Genomic DNA, 24,042 nt, shown 5'->3' on the forward strand with positions numbered 1-24,042 from the left:
CAGTTTAAAATTTTATCGTACTTGGGAGGCATGTACTATATCAATTCAGCTTAGGTTTCACCTCACAACTTATACGGTTCGTGAGATATTCTTTAAACATAGACATTTTTGATTCTGTAGGCCATGATTATTCCAATTTAGGAATAATCAAACCTCCATTATCGCTATTTCTTTTTATCACATCATTTTACTTTAACTTTTACAATTCTCCCGGAAGATTTTTGGGATCTTGCAGTCTAATAGTCCTAATTCCTTAATATTAAAATAATATAAATTTATTTTATTCAATAATAGAAATGAAAAGCGGAAACAGTTACCATATATCCAGCGCCTCTTTAACGTCTACTATATAACTTGAAGATTCAATTTCATTTAAATGCACTTAAATATTAAGTAAAAATACAAACAGTGGGAATTTTGGTAAAATACTTCACATCACACCATAATTCCGATAATTTCAATAGATTCAATGTTTTATTCTGACTCATTATTTTCCTTTTAATTTATTTTTATATCCCACGTTTATTAAATATCATGCTGCCTGCCCTATTTATATCCTCAATAAGAAAATAATAAGTTTTTTAACACTTTTTCTCTCCATAAACTTAGCCTCATTTCGCCAAAAGGTAACTAAAGTGAGGAAGGCCAAATCAATACTTCACTAAATAAATACCATAAATACAACATAACTAGTTGACATCTAAGAAAAAGTTTTCGCAAAATTTTCCAGAGGGCGACTCCATCTATAAATGACACAGAAATCATAAACAATTAGAAAGTTATTTCTCAATTAGCCGAAACTTTTTTATCAGCTCGAAATACCCAAAAGCAATCAATAAGGGAGAAAAAGTATAGTTTTAATATTCGAATATCAAAAGTTTGGTGAGAAATAACGAACTGCGCAAATAGCCTTAGCAGGAGAAGAATAAAGGAAATATACGAAAGACGCAGCAAAGCGACAGTAGCAAAAATGTGGCAAGATAGGTGAGAAGGTGGTGCAGTTATAACTGATTAAACGAGCTTGAGTGTTGACAATGATAAAACAGTTCAGCCAATTTCCACCAATTTTTTCTAATGCTTCTAACAATTTTTTCTATAAATGAGATTTGACTGATAGATAAGGGAAAATTCACTTATAATTTCTCACTTGGCAACCATGAAATCTGCACACAATATGCTTTCCTGCCAAAACTGGAAATTCATAGCTTCTTCTTCTTAATATTAATATTCTTACCTCTGGCGACACGAAGTAACTGGGACTCTTTTCGATCGTAATTTGGCCACGAAACGAATGTGGCATTTTCTTGCGATACCACTCCAAACCCTTCATGTAGTTCTCATCACGATCGAAGAAATGAACTTCGCCACCGGCTTTTTGTATGCGAGGATGAAGATACAGCATTTCTAGGAGAGCGCGTGTGCCACACTTTCGAACGCCGATAATGAGAGCCTGAAAAAGAGATAATTGAGAAAATAAAGAAATAAAAGTTAAAGTGAATAATTTTACAAGATTCAAAACTTAAAACAACTAACATTCAAACTTATTAACTTACTTGCGGCAATCGTCGGCTCGTTTTCGGAAAGTGCACACGATTCGAAGGAAACACCATTGGATGACTAATCTGATTCGAGGAGGGTACAGCGGCCAATGCTGCTGCCGCAGCCACAGCAGCCGCGGCGGGTTTGATGAATTCCGGCAAATGATTATTGTTGATGTTATTAGCGTTAGCGCTACCACCACCACTACCGCTCGCACTGCTCAGCAAACGCAGCCGATGACGTTCGGTGAGTACTTGTGCTGCTTGTATATTATATACGGCGCTATCGTACAGTACATGAAAGGTGAGGAATAGTGATATTAACATAACTGTTAGAAAGACTACTGCTAATTTCGGACGGGAGACACCAACAACCAGTATGCAGTCGGTGTGCGAGGCGTCAGGCCCCACTGGCCGCATTGCAGATTTTGGTAACCATCTGAAAGGAGAGTAAATGAGTGTGGAAATTAGTTAACTGAAAAAGGAATAATCTAAGAAATTATTAACGACTAATTCTAAAATTTAATATTTATACTCTTGCAACATGTCGCTACAGAGTATAATAGTTTTATACATCTAACGGATGTACGTATTACCTAAAACTAAGCGAGATATACTATATATAAGGTTATATATATTTTTATAAATGGTAAAGATGACGAGAAAAGTTGAAATCCGGGTCTGTATGTCCGCCCATCCGTACAAACTGTAGCTTTAGCAAAAATTATGATAAAACTGGGTACACATGTTCCTTGGCAAGAAAGTAAGATAAAGTTCGTAGATAGGCGCAATCTGGCCACTACCACGCGCACAAAACACCATCAAAAGAAAATAATAAAATTTTTGAAAAAGTGGTTGTGGCCTCGCCCTCTAATAGGTTTAATGTAAATAATCGCTAGACCACCAAAGCTACAATAGCAGAATTAGCTTGGGATAATTCTTATAAGAAGTATTACCGACAGTGTGAGAAGGAATATAATCGAATCATAAACCCTCCTACTCCACATACATTTGTTTAACGGTACTGTTAAAAAGTAGGGCTTTAAAGTAGGGCTTTAAAGTGTAGAGCGTGGTACCGCCCACTTTTAGATCAAATCACATTTCCGGTAGATGTGATTGCCAAATCATTATTCGAACATTTTTATGTTACAGTGAGGAAATGGGCGAATTCGTATTGCAACCACGCCCACTTCCCATATAACTAAATTTTAATATTCGGACCAATACTTCCCTTAGCCCCCATATACTTAATAAAAAGTTTTTCGAACTTCGGGGTGACTTTGTAGCACATACTTGTAAATCGGCAAATATGTCAGTTATCTTAATAAAATCAGAACAGTGTGTTTTACTCATAACGGTGTATTTTTGTGCCTAAAACTGATAAATTTCAGCGAAAACTTGGGCTAGCCCCTATATAACAAATATCAGGATTTTCGAGCATCCGGCTGATTTTACTCTATATGATTGGTTTTACACCTTAAAGTATTTCCTGGCTTTGATTCTTGCAAATTACAAGAGTATAATATGTTCGGTTGCACCCAAGCCTAGTTCTTACTTACTTGTTTTTGTTTTCTATTTGTTTTGTCGTCCAAACGCAATGAAACTATGAGGGGCAGTGTTTGTAAAATACTTACTATCATATGAGTCATATGAATAAATTTATTTATGATGCTAAGTGGCTAAACTTAAAGTTACTGATTTGAGAATAATAACTTTGGACTTCGTCTTTATCTTAAACAACACTTTAGGCCTCAAAGCTTTTAAGCTCTTAAGCGACTTTTGTATATCATATTATACATATCTATAATTTTGCTATATTTCTCCTTTATAAACAGATTAATTAACTGAAATCGGCATTTGTACAGCAGTACACATGTTTATTATTTACCAGTCGATACGCTTCCATTATGTTAATGACTTATTAATCTATGCTCTTCACTGCAATCGAGCTGTCATTAATTCTATTAAGAACCGAAAGTCACTATTATCATTCCAAATGACAGCAGGTAAAGTAGTTAGGTGTATCCTCATTTGAATATGTGCATTTGTATGAATTAGAACAGTTGTGGTGTGTATTAGGGCGGGTAATTTCATTTTTGTTATAAAAGATTTGTTTGAAAATCTAGAAAAGCTAAAAAATACATAATTTTCTGGCTACACGCGACCTCAACGGCGTTAAAATAAAAGATTCTCCACTCCAGCAGTCAATCCCAACTTCACCGTAGATAAAATTTTAAAGGAATTCTCGTAAAACCAGAGGATATTGTACTTATAAGTATCTCCGGTCAAAACCAATTACAAATTGACAAAATGGTGGCGTTTCTTAAAAAAATGTTCGTCATATTAATGTCAAGGTGATAGAAAATTGAAAAATACATACAAACCGTACAGAAAACTGTGGATAGTGATAATTTGTCTCCTAGTAATCACCGAAGCAAACTCGAAAAATGCTATTTCGAAAATTCGAAAAAAAAATGTATCACCAAAATCATTTGAGATATCGATTTCAAATTTTAGTATGTTGTTTCCATTGGTATGATATATCGGAATGTGAACAAAATCGATTGTTATTCAATTTCTCATTAAGGCTGCGCATTAAAAGTAGTTATTTATATTCTATGGTTATATAGAAACTAACGTCTTCTACAGTTCGAATATATTTTTATACTCTCGCAACAATGTTGCTAACGAGAGTATTATAGTTTTGTTCACATAACGGTTGTTTGTAAGTCCTAAAACTAAAAGAGTCAGATATAGGGTTATATATACCAAAGTGATCAGGGCGACGAGTAGAGTCGAAATCCGGATGTCTGTCTGTCCGTCCGTCCGTCTGTCCGTCCGTCCGTGCAAGCTGTAACTTGAGTAAAAATTGAGATATCATGATGAAACTTGGTACACGTATTCCTTGGCTCCATAAGAAGGTTAAGTTCGAAGATGGGCAAAATCGGCCCACTGCCACGCCCACAAAATGGCGGAAACCGAAAACCTATAAAGTGTCATAACTAAGCCATAAATAAAGATATTAAAGTGAAATTTGGCACAAAGGATCGCATTAGGGAGGGACATATTTGGAAGTAATTTTTTTGGAAAAGTGGGCGTGGCCCCGCCCCCTACTAAGTTTTTTGTACATATCTCGGAAACTATTATAGCTATGTCAACCAAACTCTACAGAGTCGTTTTCTTCAGGTATTTCCATATACAGTTCAAAAATGGAAGAAATCGGATAATAACCACGCCCACCTCCCATACAAAGGTTATGTTCAAAATCACTAAAAGTGCGTTAACCGACTAACAAAAAACGTCAGAAACACTAAATTTTACGGAAGAAGTGGCAGAAGGAAGCTGCCCCCAGGCTTTTTTTAAAAATTGAAAATGGGCGTGGCGCCGCCCACTTATGGACCAAGAAGCATATCTCAGGAGCTACTAGACCGATTTCAATGAAATTCGGTATATAATGTTTTCTTAACACCCTGATGACATGTACGAAATATGGCTGAAATCGGTTCACAACCACGCCTTCTTCCAATATAAAGCTATTTTGAATTCCATCTGATGCCTTCTTTGTATAATACGAGTATAAACATTAGGAACCAATGATGATAGCGGAATAAAACTTTACACAAATACGGTATTTGAAAAATATGTAAATGACGGATAATGAAATCTCGATTATCACTTTACCATGCGAGAGTATAAAATGTTCGGTGACACCCGAACTTAGCCCTTCCTTACTTGTTTTTAATTCTTTTCTTCGAGCAATTCAACCTACCCTAATGCTCTGCAAGTGTATGTATTCTTAGCTTTATGTGTGTGTAATACCTGTGCGTGTGTATGCATTTGTCCGCATTGACTTTCAAACAGCTAAAAGTTTCGCAGATAAACTCAAATCCATTTGGTTAATTAATTGGCTTTATATGTGTGCTTGTTGATTGACATAATTGAAGACATTCGGGATTTAAATGAAATACGCGATTTGAAAGCGAATGCACAGGTGAACGAATATATATTTATATATAATAACGACGCTGCCACAAGATATTTCCATTTCGGTTTGAAACTGATTTGTCATATTAATGTCAAGGTGATAGAAGATCGATGGCAGAAAGAAAGAGTAGATGCATGTAAGAATAAAGGCACACTCGTTGAGCACGCTAAGCAGATAAGTAGTTAACAAAGCGGAAATTTTCTTAATTAATAATAATAATTACGCATTTCGTTTATTATTCTTAAGTTTTTCTAATGTTCGAACGTAGAAGTCTTATGAAGTATGGCTTTTTGGCGAATGGCTTGCTTTGAAAGCTCTGTATCAGTACGAAGCATTTAAAAGAAACTTAAAAGAATTTTGCCAAAACAAAGCTTTTAAATTTAAACTGAAATTCATCAGTGTGCAAAAGCTGTATTATACCTAATCCACATCATTGATTTTTCCACCGAATTCAAAGAGTTTCTATTTCTGCAACTTTTTCCGGTGTCCAATCTTTGTAGAGGTATATGATTTTATATCGTACCAAACAGATAATTCCATTATTTTATTGTATCAAAAACAGATAAACTCTCTTAGTACTTTTTACGGAGTTTTTAAATGTTTTTGTCATGGCGTATACGTAACATATTTTATTTGATCGAATCTACCATTCTTTCCAAAATTTATGAGTAGTCCAAGAGATGCAGTCATATTTTACGCTTCTTTACCAGCAGTGGCCTCATAAGCCTGTCCCGATTTTCTTAAGAAAACGATGAAACAAAAACAAAACCGTCGCATTTGGAGTTACACTAGCCATTGTTTAGGCGTCGTTACATACTCAAAAATTCAAAGCTTGATCAGTTTTATGGGCAGGGTGACTAGCTCATTCATCTTTTTTCGCAAATGAAGACAGCCATAAAGTTACAGGGAAACGCTATAGAGAAATAATTAATGACTTTTTAGTACCTAAATTGAAGGATGTTGATGGGGATGACCCTTGGTTCCAAAAAGACGATGCTACATTCCATATAGCCAACAAATCAAGCAGTTTATAGAAAGAAATCTTTGGTAAACGCATTATCTTGAGTCGTGGGCCTATGGCTTGACTCAAAGATCGTTCAATGCAACACCGCTTCACTACTTTTGGTTGGTGTATGTGAAGTCGCTTTTCTCCGCAGGTAAGCACGAGACGACTGTCGCCTTGGACGTAAATATTCGGCGCGATCTCGGCTGAATTTATGTTAACCTACCGAGTTAATTATCGAAATAGTTTTTAAAACATAAAGGCAAACCCTTATCTTTAAGATCAGATAAATAGATGAGGATTGCACCGCGACCTTAGGTCTATTGTGCCCTCTGTTAAGTCACAATCCCTATATGGAAACATGGATCAAAAGATCTTTATCCTGCGTCTACAGACTACTATTAGCAGGTGTTCTGGAGTTGCAGACTCCCTGTCGCTGAACCGGTAATTTATACAAGAAACTAGAGCCATTTGATATAAGTGCTTCTTCAGTTGGTGAAACTACTAGGTCGTTCACGACAAGCCTCCATAACAAGGGGAAAGAACTCCACCTAGTGAGCAGCCTCCTGTAGTGCCGAGATGAATCCTGCTATTCCTTACTGTGGTTTCAGTTATTTTGGCGTACACATTTTATTTCTTCTTGAAAACCCAATGTCTAAAAGGAACACACTTTCTAAACTAAACTTGAGAAAGAAATGTATAAATTCAATATTTGATATAAATGTTTCCGTTATTTAATAATATTTTAAATTTTAAGTTAACACACTAGAAACATTATACCAAACCCTTGCCGGCCCAACCACTTTCTAATGGTTTAAAATTACTCTATACAGAATACTGCTGCCCAAGTTGGCGAATGCACTTAAACACACATGTGAAATGTGCCTTAATCATAATTACATAATTCTCGAGGCGCACACTATGCATACATACACACATGGTGGCAACCTGTAATTATGCTGGTGTGTGTGTTGCTTAAGTGTGGCAACGTTAATGACTAAAATGTGTTTAATGTCTATAGAATGTATGTATGTGTGTGTGTAGCGCTGTGTAAGTTATAAAGAAGTGCAGGCTGTGATATAACTGTCTAACACATACACATGTATATACAAATTTGTCTGACGTCGAAGAGTAAAAGTCACTTACAACGACACGGCAACTAGCAATTAGACAAGCGGCGCGTAGTTGAGGCTTTCAACAAACAACTTCAAAATATTTACTACAAAGGTGGCGAAGAGAGTGTGGCAAGTCTGTGAGTGTGGCAACTCTTTCAATGTGTGGGTGACTTAGTATGTATATATGTGTGTGTGGCGGCATAGTGCAAGTGCTAGAAGAACTACTTGAGGGCGACATAAAATTACAGTCGTTGCATATACATACATATAAACACTTCTTGGTTATATGTATAGGTATGTGTATGTATGTATGTACTCATGGGAATGTGTAGAAAAATTGCCGCCACACACCAAGGCAGGTATGTGTGTGTATGTGCTGCTGGAAATGAAGTCGTTCGCGCCTGTAGAACCTGGCCAAGTATCCAGCGGCATGTGGCGGCAAAGACACATGTGCCACATACTTATATGACACTTATGCAATGCAGGCACCGAGCACTTACCCACACACTAGCGCAGCTGTAAGCATACACTCAGAATTCCTGCATTGCAATTTCGCTTTTCTTTTTCCCCCCATTTAGTGGTCACAAGGAGTTTAAAGGAGCGCACAGCAACAACAACGGCAAGTACAATGCAAGAATGGTGGTTTGAAAATGAGAATGAAAATGGCAATAACAAAAACAAACACGCTAGAAGCTAGCAAATTTATTGTTGTTTTTATTATGACAAACACGGGACTTGCAAGGAGCTGTTGGTTGCAAAAAAAAAAAAAAAAACATTTCAGGAAAATGAAGAGAGGTAGGAAATAAGGGAGCCATAGAAAATAAAAGCGTAAAAGCATAAAAGAAAGTGCTGGCGCCATTATTTGCCAGCACGTGCTTATGCGCGTGAGTGTATAGGTGAAGCATGTATGTGTGTGTGTCCCTGTGTCTTTAGCATAATTATGCATGCATGTATGTGTGTATGTGCAAAAGAGTGCAGCTACGTGTCGGCTAAGTCGGTAAAGGGGTTAATATACATTTTGCCTGGCAGCGATGACAATAACAATGCGCTGGCTCTTAGCAAGCAGCAGAGCAGCAATGGGAACACTGCCGCCGGCGAATCTCGACGACACCTTAGTCAGAGTCATCAGAAGCTGCTCGATATGCGACAACAACAGCGCGAAAGTGACTCTCAGCGTGTGAGTGTGAGTGTGTAGCAGTGACAGCCGGCTACGTCATTGCACTGTAATGGAGTCACCCAATTTGGTTGAGTCGAGCTAGCTACACAGAGCGACATACATATACATTGAAGTATATATGTGCATGTATGCTGACATAAATAAATTAGTATATATACATATATGTATATATGTGTATATGGTATATATATATACCAAAATTTTTCACACCTGCTGACGTAGAGAAATTGTGTCTGCTGAGCACCAACGAACCGTCGTCTAAGCGCCGATGATACAACCACCACCATCACCACACCACCACAGCCTGTGTGCACATTTTCTGGTGTTAATGGCTTTACTTTGTGCGCGCTTAGCTCCCTATTGAGGCTAAGGATGCAACATTTATTATGGAATTAATTAAACATTTAAAGCATGTCGCAGGAAGCCGTCGGTAGCTGCTACCGAGAAGAGGCGCGTCTTAGTTGCAAACGCCGCACAGTCACAGCACCAGCACTAATGGCAAGCTGGTAAGCCACACGTAGTCAACTTAAATTCTTAAGAAAAACAATAACAACAACAAGTGCGCATGCCAATCACTTTCACTTGCATTATTGCCGGCAATTTCGTTTATTCCCATTCTTTCATTATTCACTTTCTACCTTTTAATTTGACCGTGTTTTTGTGTCCCACCCTTTATTTGTCGTTTTCTCACCTGCAAGGGTGCAAGAATATGGGTTGCATGTCAGTTGTGACACATTGACCCAAAAAGTACATACTTTGTGTGGCAGTTTAATATTGAGAGTGTGCGGGATCTTAAAGGAGAACATTTTAATTTTATTAATGCTTTTGATGATTTTATTGCAATTTAGTAAAGTGTACTCTCAAAATATTGTATTTGTAATTTGATAATTTCACGTATCATTTGGTCCTTTAAATAACAATTATTTTTTGGTGTTAGGTTTTTGTAGGTCCCAAAAATTAACTAAAAGTTTCATTAAACATGCGATCACGCCTGAAGAAATCAAAACACTCAATCCAAGTTTCGTTCGATATTCATTAGAAGTCCAACAACCGTTGCTGGCTTGTTGGCATAGATCATCGACTGAAAGTAACTCCACAGGACATAGCCTAACGGTATCAAATCGCACGACCTAGGCGGCCATTAGACTTTGCCAATTCGTGAGATAACTCGTTTACCAAACTTGGTTTTCAATGAATCGGTTGTGACATTCGCTCTGGCTTGTGGCGCTATCCTGTTGGAACCACATATTATCTAAGTCCATATCATCCAATTCAGGCCAAAAATATTCGGTTATCATTGAGCTATAGTGATTCTCAATGACGCCACCGGTTCATAAACATCACCAAACCGTAATTTTTTCGAGATAGGGATAAGTAATGGAGTACGTGTGGATTGCTGCCTGACCAATGAAGCATATTTAGCTTATTGGCGAAGCCATTCAGCTAGAAATGAGCTTCATCGCTGAAGATGATTTTTCGATGAAAATCCAGATATTTTCAAGTTGTAGTTCAACCCAATTCATGAACATTCGACGATTTGGTGGTCAAGCGGTTTCAGTTCTTGCGTCAATTTCATCTTGTAAGGATGTAGGCTATGATATTTTTGCAAAGTTACCCACAACTACGTCACAGAGAACGGCGCTCGCACGCTGATTTGGATCTTCTTCAATTGATGCGTTAACGACAGCAATATTTTCGACACTACGGGCAATTCTTTGTCTCACTCAAATTTTTCACTAGACGCTCAATTGTTGATCTGACAGGACGACTATTGTGTAGTATATTTTTCCATGACGAAATGGCAAACCTTACTAAAGAGAAATGTGAAAAGAGCGCGGAAAAATATGGCGTCGTTTATTGTCCCATCGGTCTACTTTGGTAGCGTCCCTATTGAAAAACCCGTTTAAACCAATCAAAATATAACGTATGTAATATGAATATAAGTAAATAATATGATTTAATATTATCTGTTAAATGAAACATTTAAATATTGGTTCAGTTTCTGCGAGAAAAGTTTTGTGTAAGCCATCCGAAACTTTCCTATCCGGATTTTTGATTACCAAGTGAAGTAACCCATATATTGGTCTCATCCATAGCTTTCGCGGTAACGTAAAATGCAAAAAACAGTAATTTAAAAACCAATAAAAGAAGTTATGAAAGTTGGTTAGGTTGGGTTAGGTACTCTTAAAGACCTCTTTTTCATTCACCCTGATTCTCTAAAAGTATAGTTGATGAAAATACGGCGAATAATACTTTGATTGGTATAGTTCAATGCCGGATGTACTAAGAGCTGACAAAGAACTATGTTCCCAACACAGATCGCCTTCCTAAGTTGAAGATTTCTTTAAAAATTAATTGACAAAAGTTATTTCTTAATTAAAATATATAATATATAGTATGATTCTATGTCAATCTCTTTCCAACTCATTTAAGTCGTTAAAACGTTTATTAAAAAGAAGAGAAACAATGGTTTTATTGATATGTCTGGAGTACATATATTACAACCACTAATAGGTTAAGATATAATTGTCTAACTTCACATTATATGAAAAGGAATAGTCGAGGCACATACACTGAATCTATTATTTCTGAAAGCATTGGAAAAAATTTAAAACTAATACACACTGGTTACATAATTCTATTTTTTTCGATTAGATTATTAACTAGAAGTTAGGGCCTATTATTGCTAACTATTTAAAAGTTTTGACATAAAATGTTTGTACGATTGTATGGTTTACCATGTACTTCAAAGCAGACCTCAGTCTCATTGATCATCTTTGTTAAGCCAATTCTTCTATCAAAAAACATCCTTATAAGAGCAGATATCATAGTCTTTGGAAGCTTTATACGAAAAATATGTGAATGTGAAAGCAATTTGAAGCTTAATTCATGAAGTATTACCACTGACTTTTCAGAGAGCTTTCGCATTCTCAGCTTTCTTGGATGATAACTTGATTTATATTCATCCAATATCATTTGGTAGATTTTTCTTATGGTTTTGTCTAAAACAATCTCTGTTGGACATCCACTTGTTTTCTTGTGTTCGGTACTCATGACCTATACGGAGACCAACTAACTATTTACAGATGTTTGCTTTGCTATCGCAGCCATGTAATACTCATCAAGTGACCGGTATTTTTATGTTATCAAAAAAAGTTCTCTGTTAAAATAAATATCTCTCTTTTTCCATTTTTTTTAAATGTCAAAAGTTGCTCCACTGACAAAAGATCAGTTGTAGTGGACCTCTCATAGAGACAATACGAACATAAAAAGGTATCATTAAAATTATTATCTATAATATCTTGCCATCTTCAATGATGTTTGATGTTTTTAGCAGTTTAATTTTGTGACATTGGCTAACCAAAATCTGATATTTGATTTCCATGTTACAATTACAACATCCACAATTTTTCGAAAAGCATTTAGTATCACGTGATTTGTGTATATTAATAAGCGCGTTTTTGCTACTGTGTCAAAATATTTTGTAGCTATGTGGTCTCCGATAAGCACAGAAACTTCCTACATGCGCTATAACTGGAACTGCTTAAGAAACGTGACCGCCAATACATTAACACATACATAAGAGTATGCATGCAACCATTCGTTCATAGTTTACGTGTTCTGCGCCGAAACTTAAAGATGTTGTGAGTCTATGTTTTCTCTATGCCAAAAGCCATTTCGTTAAGGTACGCAAAACGCTAATCCAAATTAAGTATATGCAGAGCTTAATGCATAGTGCCAAGAGGAAGCCAAGCGACGATTATGCAAAGCAGGCAATAAATAGGGCTTTTAGCTGCTATTGTGAGTCAACTAAAGTATATACAAGTATACACCATGCAAAAAGGGATAATTGTATTATAATATATAAGTACAGTAGTTGTGAATATGTGCATATGGAAACAAAGGGGTATTAGTGTGAAACGGTATGGTAGGAAATTCTATTTGCTCCGAAAGGGAAAATGATTTGCCGACTACTTTTGATATCGTGTTAGCAAGAAAAGTGGTTTTAAGCAGAGATTTAAAAGTTAAACTGAAAATTAAAAATAAATATAAGCAAAATAAGTTTGTTAAAAAGTTGCAAAAATGTAAGAAAAAACACATTTGACTTGCATTCTAACTTGCAAGTTGATATAACTCCTTAAGTTTCAAATGTATTCTCTGCGTGCTAAACTCTCCCACAGTCCGATTAGCTGTAGGGCATATGCTATTTTTTGGAATATAAAAACTCCTATTATTTTCTAGAAATAATCCCAAGTTTATGTTTTCGAATATTGCGTGTCATATAAATAAATACGATTGTAAGGTGTGAAAAGCTAGCAAAAACCGTAGCGCTCTCCGTTTACGACTTTACACTCCGTTTCTTTATTCCATTAGCTTACGACTACTGTTCTCGTGTTACCTTAAACTCAATGATACTGGTAGTTGCATGGCGATAAGCATACGATTACTTAATGCTGTGTTACGGTGCTTAATAACAAATAATTTTCAATATGCCCTGAGGCAAAGCACTGGCACTTATTACTCCGCTGCAAGGCTTTTAAGTGGCCTACACGCCAGCTAAAGTGGGCGGAGTTCAGGGAGAGTAACAGTATGTATGACTTATTTATTGGTTAGTTTTTAAAAAGTGGTTTTATTAATATTGTTTTTTAATTTATTTCTTTATACAATAGAGTACTACATTGGCATTGTATTCTAAATGCACGGGTTTGAGACAGGAGTTTTCGAAAATAAGAGAAATTTTAATGGCATGGAATAATAAATAAAATCTAAAGATTTTGTGAGAACTGAACATAGCCAATAGGGTACTGCGAGTATAAAGTATTCAAAATGGAAGTTAAGTCCGAAAAAACTTCTGTGGTCAGCCGAAAACATTATTCTCTCAGTAAATACCATCCACTAAAACAACATTAATTTTAGCCTAAAATAAACTTTGACTTCAGTATTCCGCAATTTCTTTTTTGGGAAGAAAGAAATGCAGTCAATTAGCTTATGATCTGTAAGTGCTTCTTGAGCTTGCAATGGCCAGCATAGAAGGCAACAAGTAACCTGAGTTTGTGCCTTGGGTTGATTACATATTTAAATATCTTATGTTTGTAACCACCAATTAGCTATGACGCATAGCATGGAGTTGTTGCCAATATCCCTCAATACCTACTGCTTCATCCTTGTAAAGCAGCTCCTTTATAGTATGGGAACCAATCGTAATGAACAGTTCGGATACTACCATGTTGGTGAACGCTACGACTCATCAGCCAGTTCATTACCGGCATGCAGATAAGGTGTCCTGCACCAATAGCGATTTGATCTCTCATGTGGAGATCACTTTAAGTCCCGCTTGACTGTAGCTGAGTATAACTATACTTTCATTGTGATAGTTACGGTCGAGGTTTATCTCTACGCCCCGACTTATATTGAAGACCTCTGCTTGGAATATGCTTGGAAAACTACCCTAAGATATGGAGAGCTTTATGTGTGGTCCCGCAACTCCTGCGCAAGTTCCCTTCAGTGGTATTTCGCCAATATTAGATGAGTTTTACCTCTACCAAACCCTTCTGCTGTCATTTGGAGTAGTGTGTATTTAGGTCACATGCTGTCAACATGCTGTTTTTACCGCAGAGTGCAATCCAGCATGAGACCAAGAGGTTGATGAAGCCGGGCAGGGACCTACGTCTCGTAAACGGAACAGTGGTCGTCTTAAATGGGTGGATGTTCAGTTCAATCCCTCTACACCATTCCTTGTTTAGGTCTATTCCCCTTTACACGATATCGCAGAGTTTTTTCAAATTTTCCTTTAGCTATTGATAAATAAAAATAACTGTTAATTTTGTGTTTTAAATACGTTTGGTGAAGATAATAGCACTGGTAGACACATAATTTGTCACATGACAATTCTTAGGTGTTCTAATGCAGTTTGATACCCTGAAGTCAAATCTGAAAACGGAATTTTTCTATCACCCACAGATATTCTGTAACCTGCGACTTTAAATTTTACAATACTACTGTGATCAAATTGAAAGGTGAATTTTTTATTTATACTTCGCGAGTTTTTCGAATCGATAAATTTTTTTACTGTAAGTTGGTAGTACCGTTAGTGACATCTAAGCTAAATTTCACGTCAAAATATTCATGAGTATTTGAGATAAGCGTCGTTTTGTGAGGCTCTAAAAGTGTGTTCTTCGATTTTTACCATGTCTGATTTTACTGAACAAAGAAGTGCCATAATGCGCCATCTCATACTGCATTGGTAATTCGTGATCATTTTACCACATTTACAACTAATATCGTACCGCAACCACCGTATTCGCCTGAATTACCTTCGTGTAACTTCTGGCTATTCAGCAAATTCACATAACTACTTCGACCAATCTCCAGTACGTCAGGCATTCACTCCGGCACAAAAAAACATTACCAGTGAACCTCTAGTTGATCCTTAAAAGGTATTATTACCACTTTTACTTATTAAATTGGGTTTAATGAAGAATTTTGTTAACACTATGAACAGAAATGAATGAGGGTTCTTGTAACTGAAACAAAAATTTCCAAGAGTCAGTGAAGCAAAAATTAAGGAGGGCATATTTGTGGGTCCGCAAATAGGAAAACTAATGAAAGATGAAACATTGAAACCGAAATACAAGCCTGAGTACCTTTAAACCCGTTGGAATTGTGAAAGCCGACAATTACAAAGATCTTGTGACTGAACTACTTACTGCCTATAAAAAAATGGGTTGCTACATGTCCCTAAAAATTCACTTTCTGAACTCCCATCTGGATTTTTCTCCGAAAATTTAGGGGCCGTAAGTGACGAACAGGGGGAACGACTCCACCAAGACATTTCTGGTATGGAGAAACGGTACCAAGGTGCTGCTGGACATTGTTAAGGGATACACCAAAAACATAATATCACCGAAAAACAACGACAGTAACATTTTAAGGTACTCTTTAGTTTATAAAATAATATAACAATAATATATCTATCGCTTTTTTTTAAACAAAAATCCTCCTAGCAAAAACATTTTGGGTGATAGAAGGAATCTGTAGCTATTTTCTGCACTTGTGCCAATTCTTACATAATAAACACTTTGTTCTGTTCATGCCACAAAAAACAAGTGGATTTTTGTTTACCAGTGCAGTGAACACAAAACTAAAAAAAATACTTTTCTTTAATATCTCATAACTATATTGATACAGATAGTTTCGGCTTTGTAAAATTACAACACTATGTAGATTGATGCAACTTTATAAGACAATGAATTTCTCTGTAAATTATAATTCCCTCCAATTAAACTGTAGCCTAAAACTTATCAAGCTAAATATAGGGTTATGTTTTCGAGTTCGCTCCCAAAAATATTTAACCAGAAAAGAACCTAAGTTAAATATTGATTTTTTTTTAAAGCTTCCTATTATATCCACACTCTGGACTCAACAATGCTTTAGTTTCTTTAGCCTGTCTAGAAAATCCCATTCCTGAACACCTAAAAGTTAGCCTTCGTGGTGGAGATAAGCACCATAAGTTAATTAAATTTCTGCCCAGCGTGCGACTTTTTAAAATTTGGACATAAAAGGTATTCACCAGTAGGGGCCAAATATCGACAATGCGGCTGGAGGAACAGTTCATATGCTAAGTCCTCCAATTTGGTTGTCCTGTCATTTTGTAAGAGAAATTTAAAGTCAAATCAACACAACAATAATGATAATAATAATCAGTGAATCGCCGCGACCTTCTTGGTTCTATCTATCTTGGTTCTATCTATGTATATGGTCGATTTTTGTTTTCGATCTCAGCTCATTAGAGCCCCAGTTGTTATATTGTTGGAGAGTTTCGACGTCACGTCACGCCATCAGTAATGAAGGCGTATACATAATAAGTAAATGAAGGGTCCTCATCCATGTAGTCAAGAAATTCTTTGACTATTTCTGCTCAAAGCTGTTTTTGTTAAAGATTTCGCTTTTTGGTACGAGTCCCATTCTAAATGTATCTTGACGTACATGAAAACCCAAAATATTAACCCAACTGTCTTTAGTTGATTCATACAGTGTTTTGAGATCATTTGATATCTCTCGGATGCCAACACAACGATTTTCATAAGCTGTTTCTTTAACATTTTTGGTATTATCGTCATTAAAAGAGGTGAATGAATGACTCGCATGAGACAAGTTTTCAAGGCCTACACGATGTTTTATGCCACACAAATATTTATGTACGTGATATGATAGACTCTCCAAAACACTTCAGCAACATTTTCAATGATTCCGTTGCCGTAATTCTATAATAAACACAAAGTTTTAATCAATCTCGTAGTTCAACATGTTTCCTTGATAAAAATCGTCAGTTTACTAATTGGCATATGGAAATCATAGGTCATATGAACATTAACATAGCTTGTGCCAATCTAGGAATCAAATATTTATCAATGCGGTTTTTGCACACAATTTATATGGAAAAGCCTGAATCAAGTTTGATCAGGTGATATACCCATTCTTCACTCGTTACAGTGTTTGTCTGTACAAGATATACATGTTGTGATAGCAATAAAAAGATTTAAAATAGGTCGTGAGCTTTGGTTTTGCCTTCATATACCATATAGGTTGACTCATGTTCTTCCAGATGACTTGTAGACAGATACCTCAAACAAAAAGTGGGGCATCTTTAAAAAATTAGCCTCCAATCGATACAACCTTCATTAGTAAAAACTGTTTATTCTGATTAAAAAAATGTTTATCCAATCTATACAACAACCAAATGTCTAGAAGAAGGCACCAAGCAAACAATGAAGTATCTTCTGTCCTGCCTTGGCAAGACTAGATGCAAGTATCTAGGGTTTTCACGATATGAGGTAAGGAGGTCTTGGAGGTACCAGACTAGCCTAACCTAACCTATACAAGGTGCGTTCCAAAGTAAACAGGAATATTTGAATCTAGCCCCCTGATGCTGCCATCTATATGTCGTCTGGTGCGTTAGAATCTGCTATCTTTATCGATTATCCTGTGAGACATTTCGTCGATTGGAAGTGAAGTTATTGCGTTTTAAGTGTCAGTATGTTTGTGTTATCGGTGCGAAAATGAGCTTCGAACAAAGAGCCAACATTAAATTTTGATTTAAAATTGGTAAAACTTTTACCGAAACATCTCAATTGATTAAACAAGTTTATGGCGATGCTTGCCTATCCCGTTGCAGAGTGCAAGAGTGGTTTCAACGCTTTCAAAGTGGTCGTGAGGACATAAATGACGTTCAACATGTGAGCCAATCAAAATCCGTGATCACCGGAAATTCCATCGAAACTGTGCATTAATTCATCAAAAATCAGCCGAAATCATCATTGAAATTCATGGAAATGGAATTGAACATCTGCAAAACATCGATATATCGCATTTGGAAGAACATTTGGGCTTACGAAAGGTGTGTGCAGGGTTTATTCCGCACTAGTTGACTGACGACCAAAAATTTGCTCAGAATCCAACATTCGAAGGACGATTATTTGACCAAACATCACATTTTAAACATTAACCACTCCACGTATTCACCTAATATGGCACCGTGTGACTCCTTTCTTTTCGGAGAAATGCATTTTCTCATGAAGGAAAGCGTTATGCAGACACAGAGGCCATTCAAACATTTGCACCGCCATACCGGCCAACGAGCAAAAACACTCGTTCGACATGCTTTTGGACGGTGCAAAAAGCTGTATTGAAGCAGAAGAAGACTATTTTGAATAAAATTAATTGATTTTGTCGAAAAAACCTTTTTTTCTGTTTTTTTAAGTCCTGTTTACTTTGGAACACTGCTTGTATAATTAAAACTAAAAGCTGGTTGTATAAGTCTTCCTCCGCAATATTCTAAATCGAGATTTTGTTTTACATATGAGAAACAATTTATGTTCATTGATTTGAATTTTTGAAAGTGATAGCCATAATTTGTTACACCATACTTACTTTAGTACTACCTTAAGCCACAACAATTTTAATTTTTTTTCGCACGTGCTTCTTGCAGGCATTTTTCGCGTGCGTTATTTTTCTAAAATGCAAAAAATGCTGAATGCTAATTTTCCCTTTTTCGCAGCCACTTCTTATATTTATTATTATTTTTCTTTATTTAACTTTTGCTCCACTTAACTGCCGTCTGGCATGAAAAATGCACAAGAATCGTGCATTTAAAAGAGATGTTAATAACACAGGCGAATACATAAGAGCAAATACATTAAAATGCATACACACACACATGCATGTTTGTACAAATGTGTTATGTGTGTATGGGTGGGTAAATCCCATTTAAATGTGTCTAAATTGCGGGTTCCCTCGTTATGCCATCAAATGGAAATAACTTCATTTGCAATTGAGGTCTTTTTCAACAACTCAGACGGCGGCAACGACAAATCCCATTAAGAGGCAAGAAAAAATTTCTCTCTTTGTATGAATTACGTATAAATATTGTTTTTATTTTGCGCTTTTTTTGCGCATACAAAGTTGCAGGAGAGTGTTTGATGTTGTCCGTGTATGTGTGATTTCGCACACGTGGTTGAATACTCATTTAAATCAAATTACAATACATACGCAAACTCATACACACATACACGCACCTTTACATAATGCCGCTGCAAGCACATGTGAGCAATCAATGGGTTGGCTGTTACACAGGCAGACAGGCGGCGCATCTTATCAGCGTATCAAAGCGCGTAAATTTCATAATTCCATTGTGGATAACGCACGCTTCATGAGGATTTGCAGCGCGACGGCATATCATTTTGTTAATAATGAGCACAGCGCCCGAGTCTACGCTGCGTATACGTAACATTTTGGGCATTTATGGTACACCAAGGCGTATGAGTGCTCTAATATTGCCGGCTGACCTTGTTGTTGTTGTCATTTGCACAATATTTCGCGTATTCACGTATTTATTAACGGCGCTGTCGTTAAAGCATTTCGCTTTGACGCCTTTAATGGCGTTGTTTTTATTATTGGCGCAAGCGTGTGGTAAAGCGTGTGCTTGTGGTTGCCGTTTTTCTGTCTACATATGTGTGTAACGAGTGCGCTTAGTATGTGTGCATATTTTGTTTATGCAATAAACAGCTACGATTTATTTGCCAGCTAAGCGGATACGATCTGCTTCACGCAACACGTCGTTGGCACAATTTTATAGTAAAATGTGTTCGATGAGTAGAGTCTGCGTTTGTCATGGCTTGGCACTTTTATAGATTTTACGACTAATTGTTAAGCAAATATCTATCCAACCGATATAGGGAGACGCCGGTGGCATTTGCTTTATATAAAAGTAGACTCTGCGAGAACAAAACCAACATAATTCCGATTTTAAAAAGACACATTGAAGAAGTGGTGATAATGGGTTGTTCGTTATATTCCAAGTCTTTTTTTTTATTTTTGCTCTAATAAATGATTCAACTTTAACAAGCTTTTAATTTGAATTTAAACTTTGTTTAAATCATGTTATCTTTCCCATATATATACATATGCATCATTGAATGTTTTGATATTTTGCATTCAGATTTTTATATCCAAAGCAAATAAATCTGCAGCTTTGAAAAATTTATATTCTAATAAAAGAAGGTTTTCGCTCTCCAAAAGTGGCCTGTTTGGTTTCAGAAGTATTATTTTAAATTTTTAAAATTTAAATAAAATTGTAAATAAATTAAATTTAATTTATTAAAATTATACTACAACAAATATACTGAGCATTCACACATTACTATTTGGGGGGTAACATGGGTTTGGGGATTTCGAAAAATCGATTTCTTTTATTGTGTTAATAAGTTCTACCAAACCTATACAATATTTTCCTAAATTTTCAAGTTGATCCGAATAATAATTTCGGCGATACAGCCTTGAAAACTTGTGCGCTCGAGGCTAGCTGGGCTAAGTGCGCCGTGTTTAAATGCATTTTTTTCGAACCTGTGTGTTTTTGAATTCGGTTGACAAGATTTCTTGACAACTACTCAACCGGTCTTCATAAAACTTTACTCAGGCCTTTGAGATACGATTTTTTTTTTTCGATTACAACTTTTGGAAAAGAGTCGCGAAATTTTCACTCAAAATTTAAGTTTTTCGTAGCTCTCAGTTAAGGTTTTAACTAAAACATGTGTCACTTGAGATGATTCTGTAAGGAGTTATCCTGCCAACGCCGCACATTTTTCTGAGGGGTCACTGGAAATGGCCTCGAAATGGCCGAGTTTAAAATATGTTTTTCCAATAATTTCACAATTTCTTTGTTAATAGTGTATGTTTGTAACAATAAATAGTTCTAAGAAAATATTTCATTTTTATATGAGACAAAAATTTTGAAAAAGGGTCTTTTTACCCAAGGAAACCCATGTAACTCCTTAAGAAAATGCTATGTTGCTCATACAACGTGGTGTACTTGGAGTATATTCGTAATGACTTTTTTTCTTTTCATGTGATTTTCGATTTGTGATAGATATGAGTTCTTCAATCCATATTACATTCTTTTTTTCCTTTCGGATATAAGGAGATATTTTGTTGCAAGGCATTAATAGTATGACTTTCGCATACTAATCGACCAGGAAGGCAGTCCACAAGATGTTTGTTGAATTTACATGTATATAGTAGATTCAGCTTGATTACTTTAGCTATAGTTGAAATAATAATCAAAAATAATTCATTTATTATATGACTTTGGGTTTGACTAAGGATTAAAATGTGAAGCGGGCTCATGTGATAAGATTCTCAATTCCCTTATTGAACGAAGATTCAAACTAAATAACTATAATTCTGTTTTTCTTCTGGAGCGTCGAAAATGAAAAAGTGTTTGTAATGAGAAAGTGTTCGTTTTGTAAACAGCCAATGAATAGACTAAGTGGTAGACTCTGTAAACATTATTTAGTATGTCGAGAGGGTGATAACGTTGGAATATTACCTATGCAAATGTTTCGCCTTCATAGGGTTGAGGCAGAATATATACCAGGCCTTGTTCTTATTTAAGACGTTTTGAGCGGTTAGAGTGAACAATAGTAATAATGGTAACTTGAAAGCACAACGAGAATAATATAATATAATAATATCTGAAATACAGATCAGACCTCTTTCGAAGATCCATTTCGAGCATTGGTTAGTTGATTACTCAGCTCAAATAAATTACTTTCATATCCATGAGATTTACTGAACGTATTTAAAACCAACGTTTTTCTCAAATTTACTAAATGCTATCCTTTACTCCAGTAAATATTTTTACATATGTTAATGGTTTTGTTAAACAAAGGAGCAAATGTGTTAGGGTGGAATTGGTGGCAGATTTGATATGTATAAGCTCCTATTAAAACCGATTATTGTCCCAACATAATATACATAAGCGCAAACAAAATCACGAAATCATAAATTAAGCTTTAATTTATGTCAACGCATAGGCTTAGCTTTTCATTGTATTTAAGTACATAAGCGTATGGCCGCTTTTATAACGTACGGATATTTGCCTTCACACGAATTCAGCTGCGTAGTCTATCTACAACATTATCTCTGTACATTTTATTATCGTTTCCATACCTCTAACCACCAAAATTTTAGCTGGCACCGCTGCGCACTTTGCCTTTGTTTAGTCTCTCTTTTATGCCGAATATGCTATTGTAATGCAAGCAGCTTTTTTGCCTGTAAGTGACATTATCGAAATGACATTAACATGTCTATGTTGTTAGACTCTTGTGAATTATTTGCTTTTAATACATTCAAGCACAATTTAAGTACGCTTTCGCCTGGGAATATCGCATGTGCGCATTCAATTTATACAATGCACATAGGAGCCGCTATATGTATATAATATATGCCACATTAAGTGCAACTTATTACCGTATCCTAGCGGTCTCATTTAATGTAGCTAAGTAATATGTATATTATACGCGCTACCGTGAAATGAAATGCTATAAATTCGCAGCAAATGACAGCTGACGCGGAAATGAAATTAGCTCTGTATCGAGCATAACCTACAGAAATAAGGAAAGCATATAGTATGATATACTACTATGGGCAAAAAATAGTAAAACTTTTTAATTTAAATTTCTTGCGAAAACGCTTTTTTTTTAGGTTGGACTAGACTGACAGTCGCATCTGTGCCCAATGCAACTTTAAATTAAATTGAACTTTAACAACGGTTTCGAGGATTCTAGAAATTATGTACAAAGTCTTACTATGTTTTGATCATAGTAGTATGTATGAAGAGTAAGCATTATTTAATTTTGATGAGATAACGAATTTCTTTGTGAATATATTATCGAGCTGAGTGAAAATGTTGAAATGAGATAGGTAAATAATTTCTTAATATAGTGTTTTCCAATAAGACTGATATGATTTCTTAAAAAAAAAACACACACTAATTGATAAATCAAATATTTTTTTTGTTTTTTAATGGGAAGCACAATCGATACAATTAAGTTCTGAATATAACATCATTTAACTGGCCTACACGATTTCCTTTGCCGAGCCGAATGCGATGAACCCAAATTTAAGGTAGTTTTTCGACTAAATCAAGTCGTATGTCATGTATGGTAGGTTGAATATTGATTTCTAAAGCTTGGAGAGAGTTTTGCTTATTGCTAAAGACCAATGACTTCAAATAGCCACACAAGAAGTAGTCTAATGGTGTTTAAACACAACTTCTTGCAGGCCATTCAATGTCAAAATTTCTTGAAATAATCGAATCTCCAAACTTTGCTCGCAATAACTCGGTTGTTGCACGTGCTATGTGGCACATAGCCATGTCTTGTTGGAATCGGCGGTTATCAACGACCTATACCGCCCTTTATTGATAATAACGGTGTCATCAGCTTCATTTTGAAAGAATATCGGACCGATGATTCCACCAGACCAATTTTGGTGAATATGATGGCCGCTGATGAATAATTTCTGGGTTTTCTTCGCACTAGAATCGACTGCACCACTCAGATGAAAGCGAGCCTCATCGATGAAGATGATTTTCTTAAAAAAATCGTTTTCAAGTTGTTCCTAAACAAAATCAGTAATTTCACACCGTTTAATGACCATTCAATGAGTTCATTTCATTAGTGAGCGCAATTTTATACAGAAACGAGCCCGAATCTTTTCTCAAAATCTGCCGAGTTGTGGTTTGAGACAGTCCTAATTTTTGTGGACGTCTTGAAACCGACAAATTGTGGTCTTGATGAACTCTTGCTTGAACGAAGGCAATATTTAACTTTGGATTATTGGCACTTGAACATTATGTGAAGAAAATATACGTTCGAAAATTCCAA

General features: G+C 35.9%; 1 protein-coding gene across 1 annotated transcript in view; it reads right to left on the reverse strand.

Moving 5' to 3' along the window:
- The window catches only part of LOC120772930, a 58,716-nt gene that overhangs the window by 30,418 nt on the left and 4,256 nt on the right, over window positions 1–24,042 (reverse strand). Inside the window, exons 2-3 of the mRNA XM_040101830.1 lie at window positions 1,554–1,977; window positions 1,235–1,450 (exon numbers count right to left, since the gene is read on the reverse strand). Of these exons, the coding sequence (XP_039957764.1) occupies window positions 1,235–1,450; window positions 1,554–1,977 (640 nt within the window). The remainder of the gene's footprint in view (window positions 1–1,234; window positions 1,451–1,553; window positions 1,978–24,042) is intronic.

This window comes from Bactrocera tryoni, chromosome 3, assembly GCF_016617805.1.
Source record: "Bactrocera tryoni isolate S06 chromosome 3, CSIRO_BtryS06_freeze2, whole genome shotgun sequence".
Taxonomy (NCBI): domain Eukaryota; kingdom Metazoa; phylum Arthropoda; class Insecta; order Diptera; family Tephritidae; genus Bactrocera; species Bactrocera tryoni.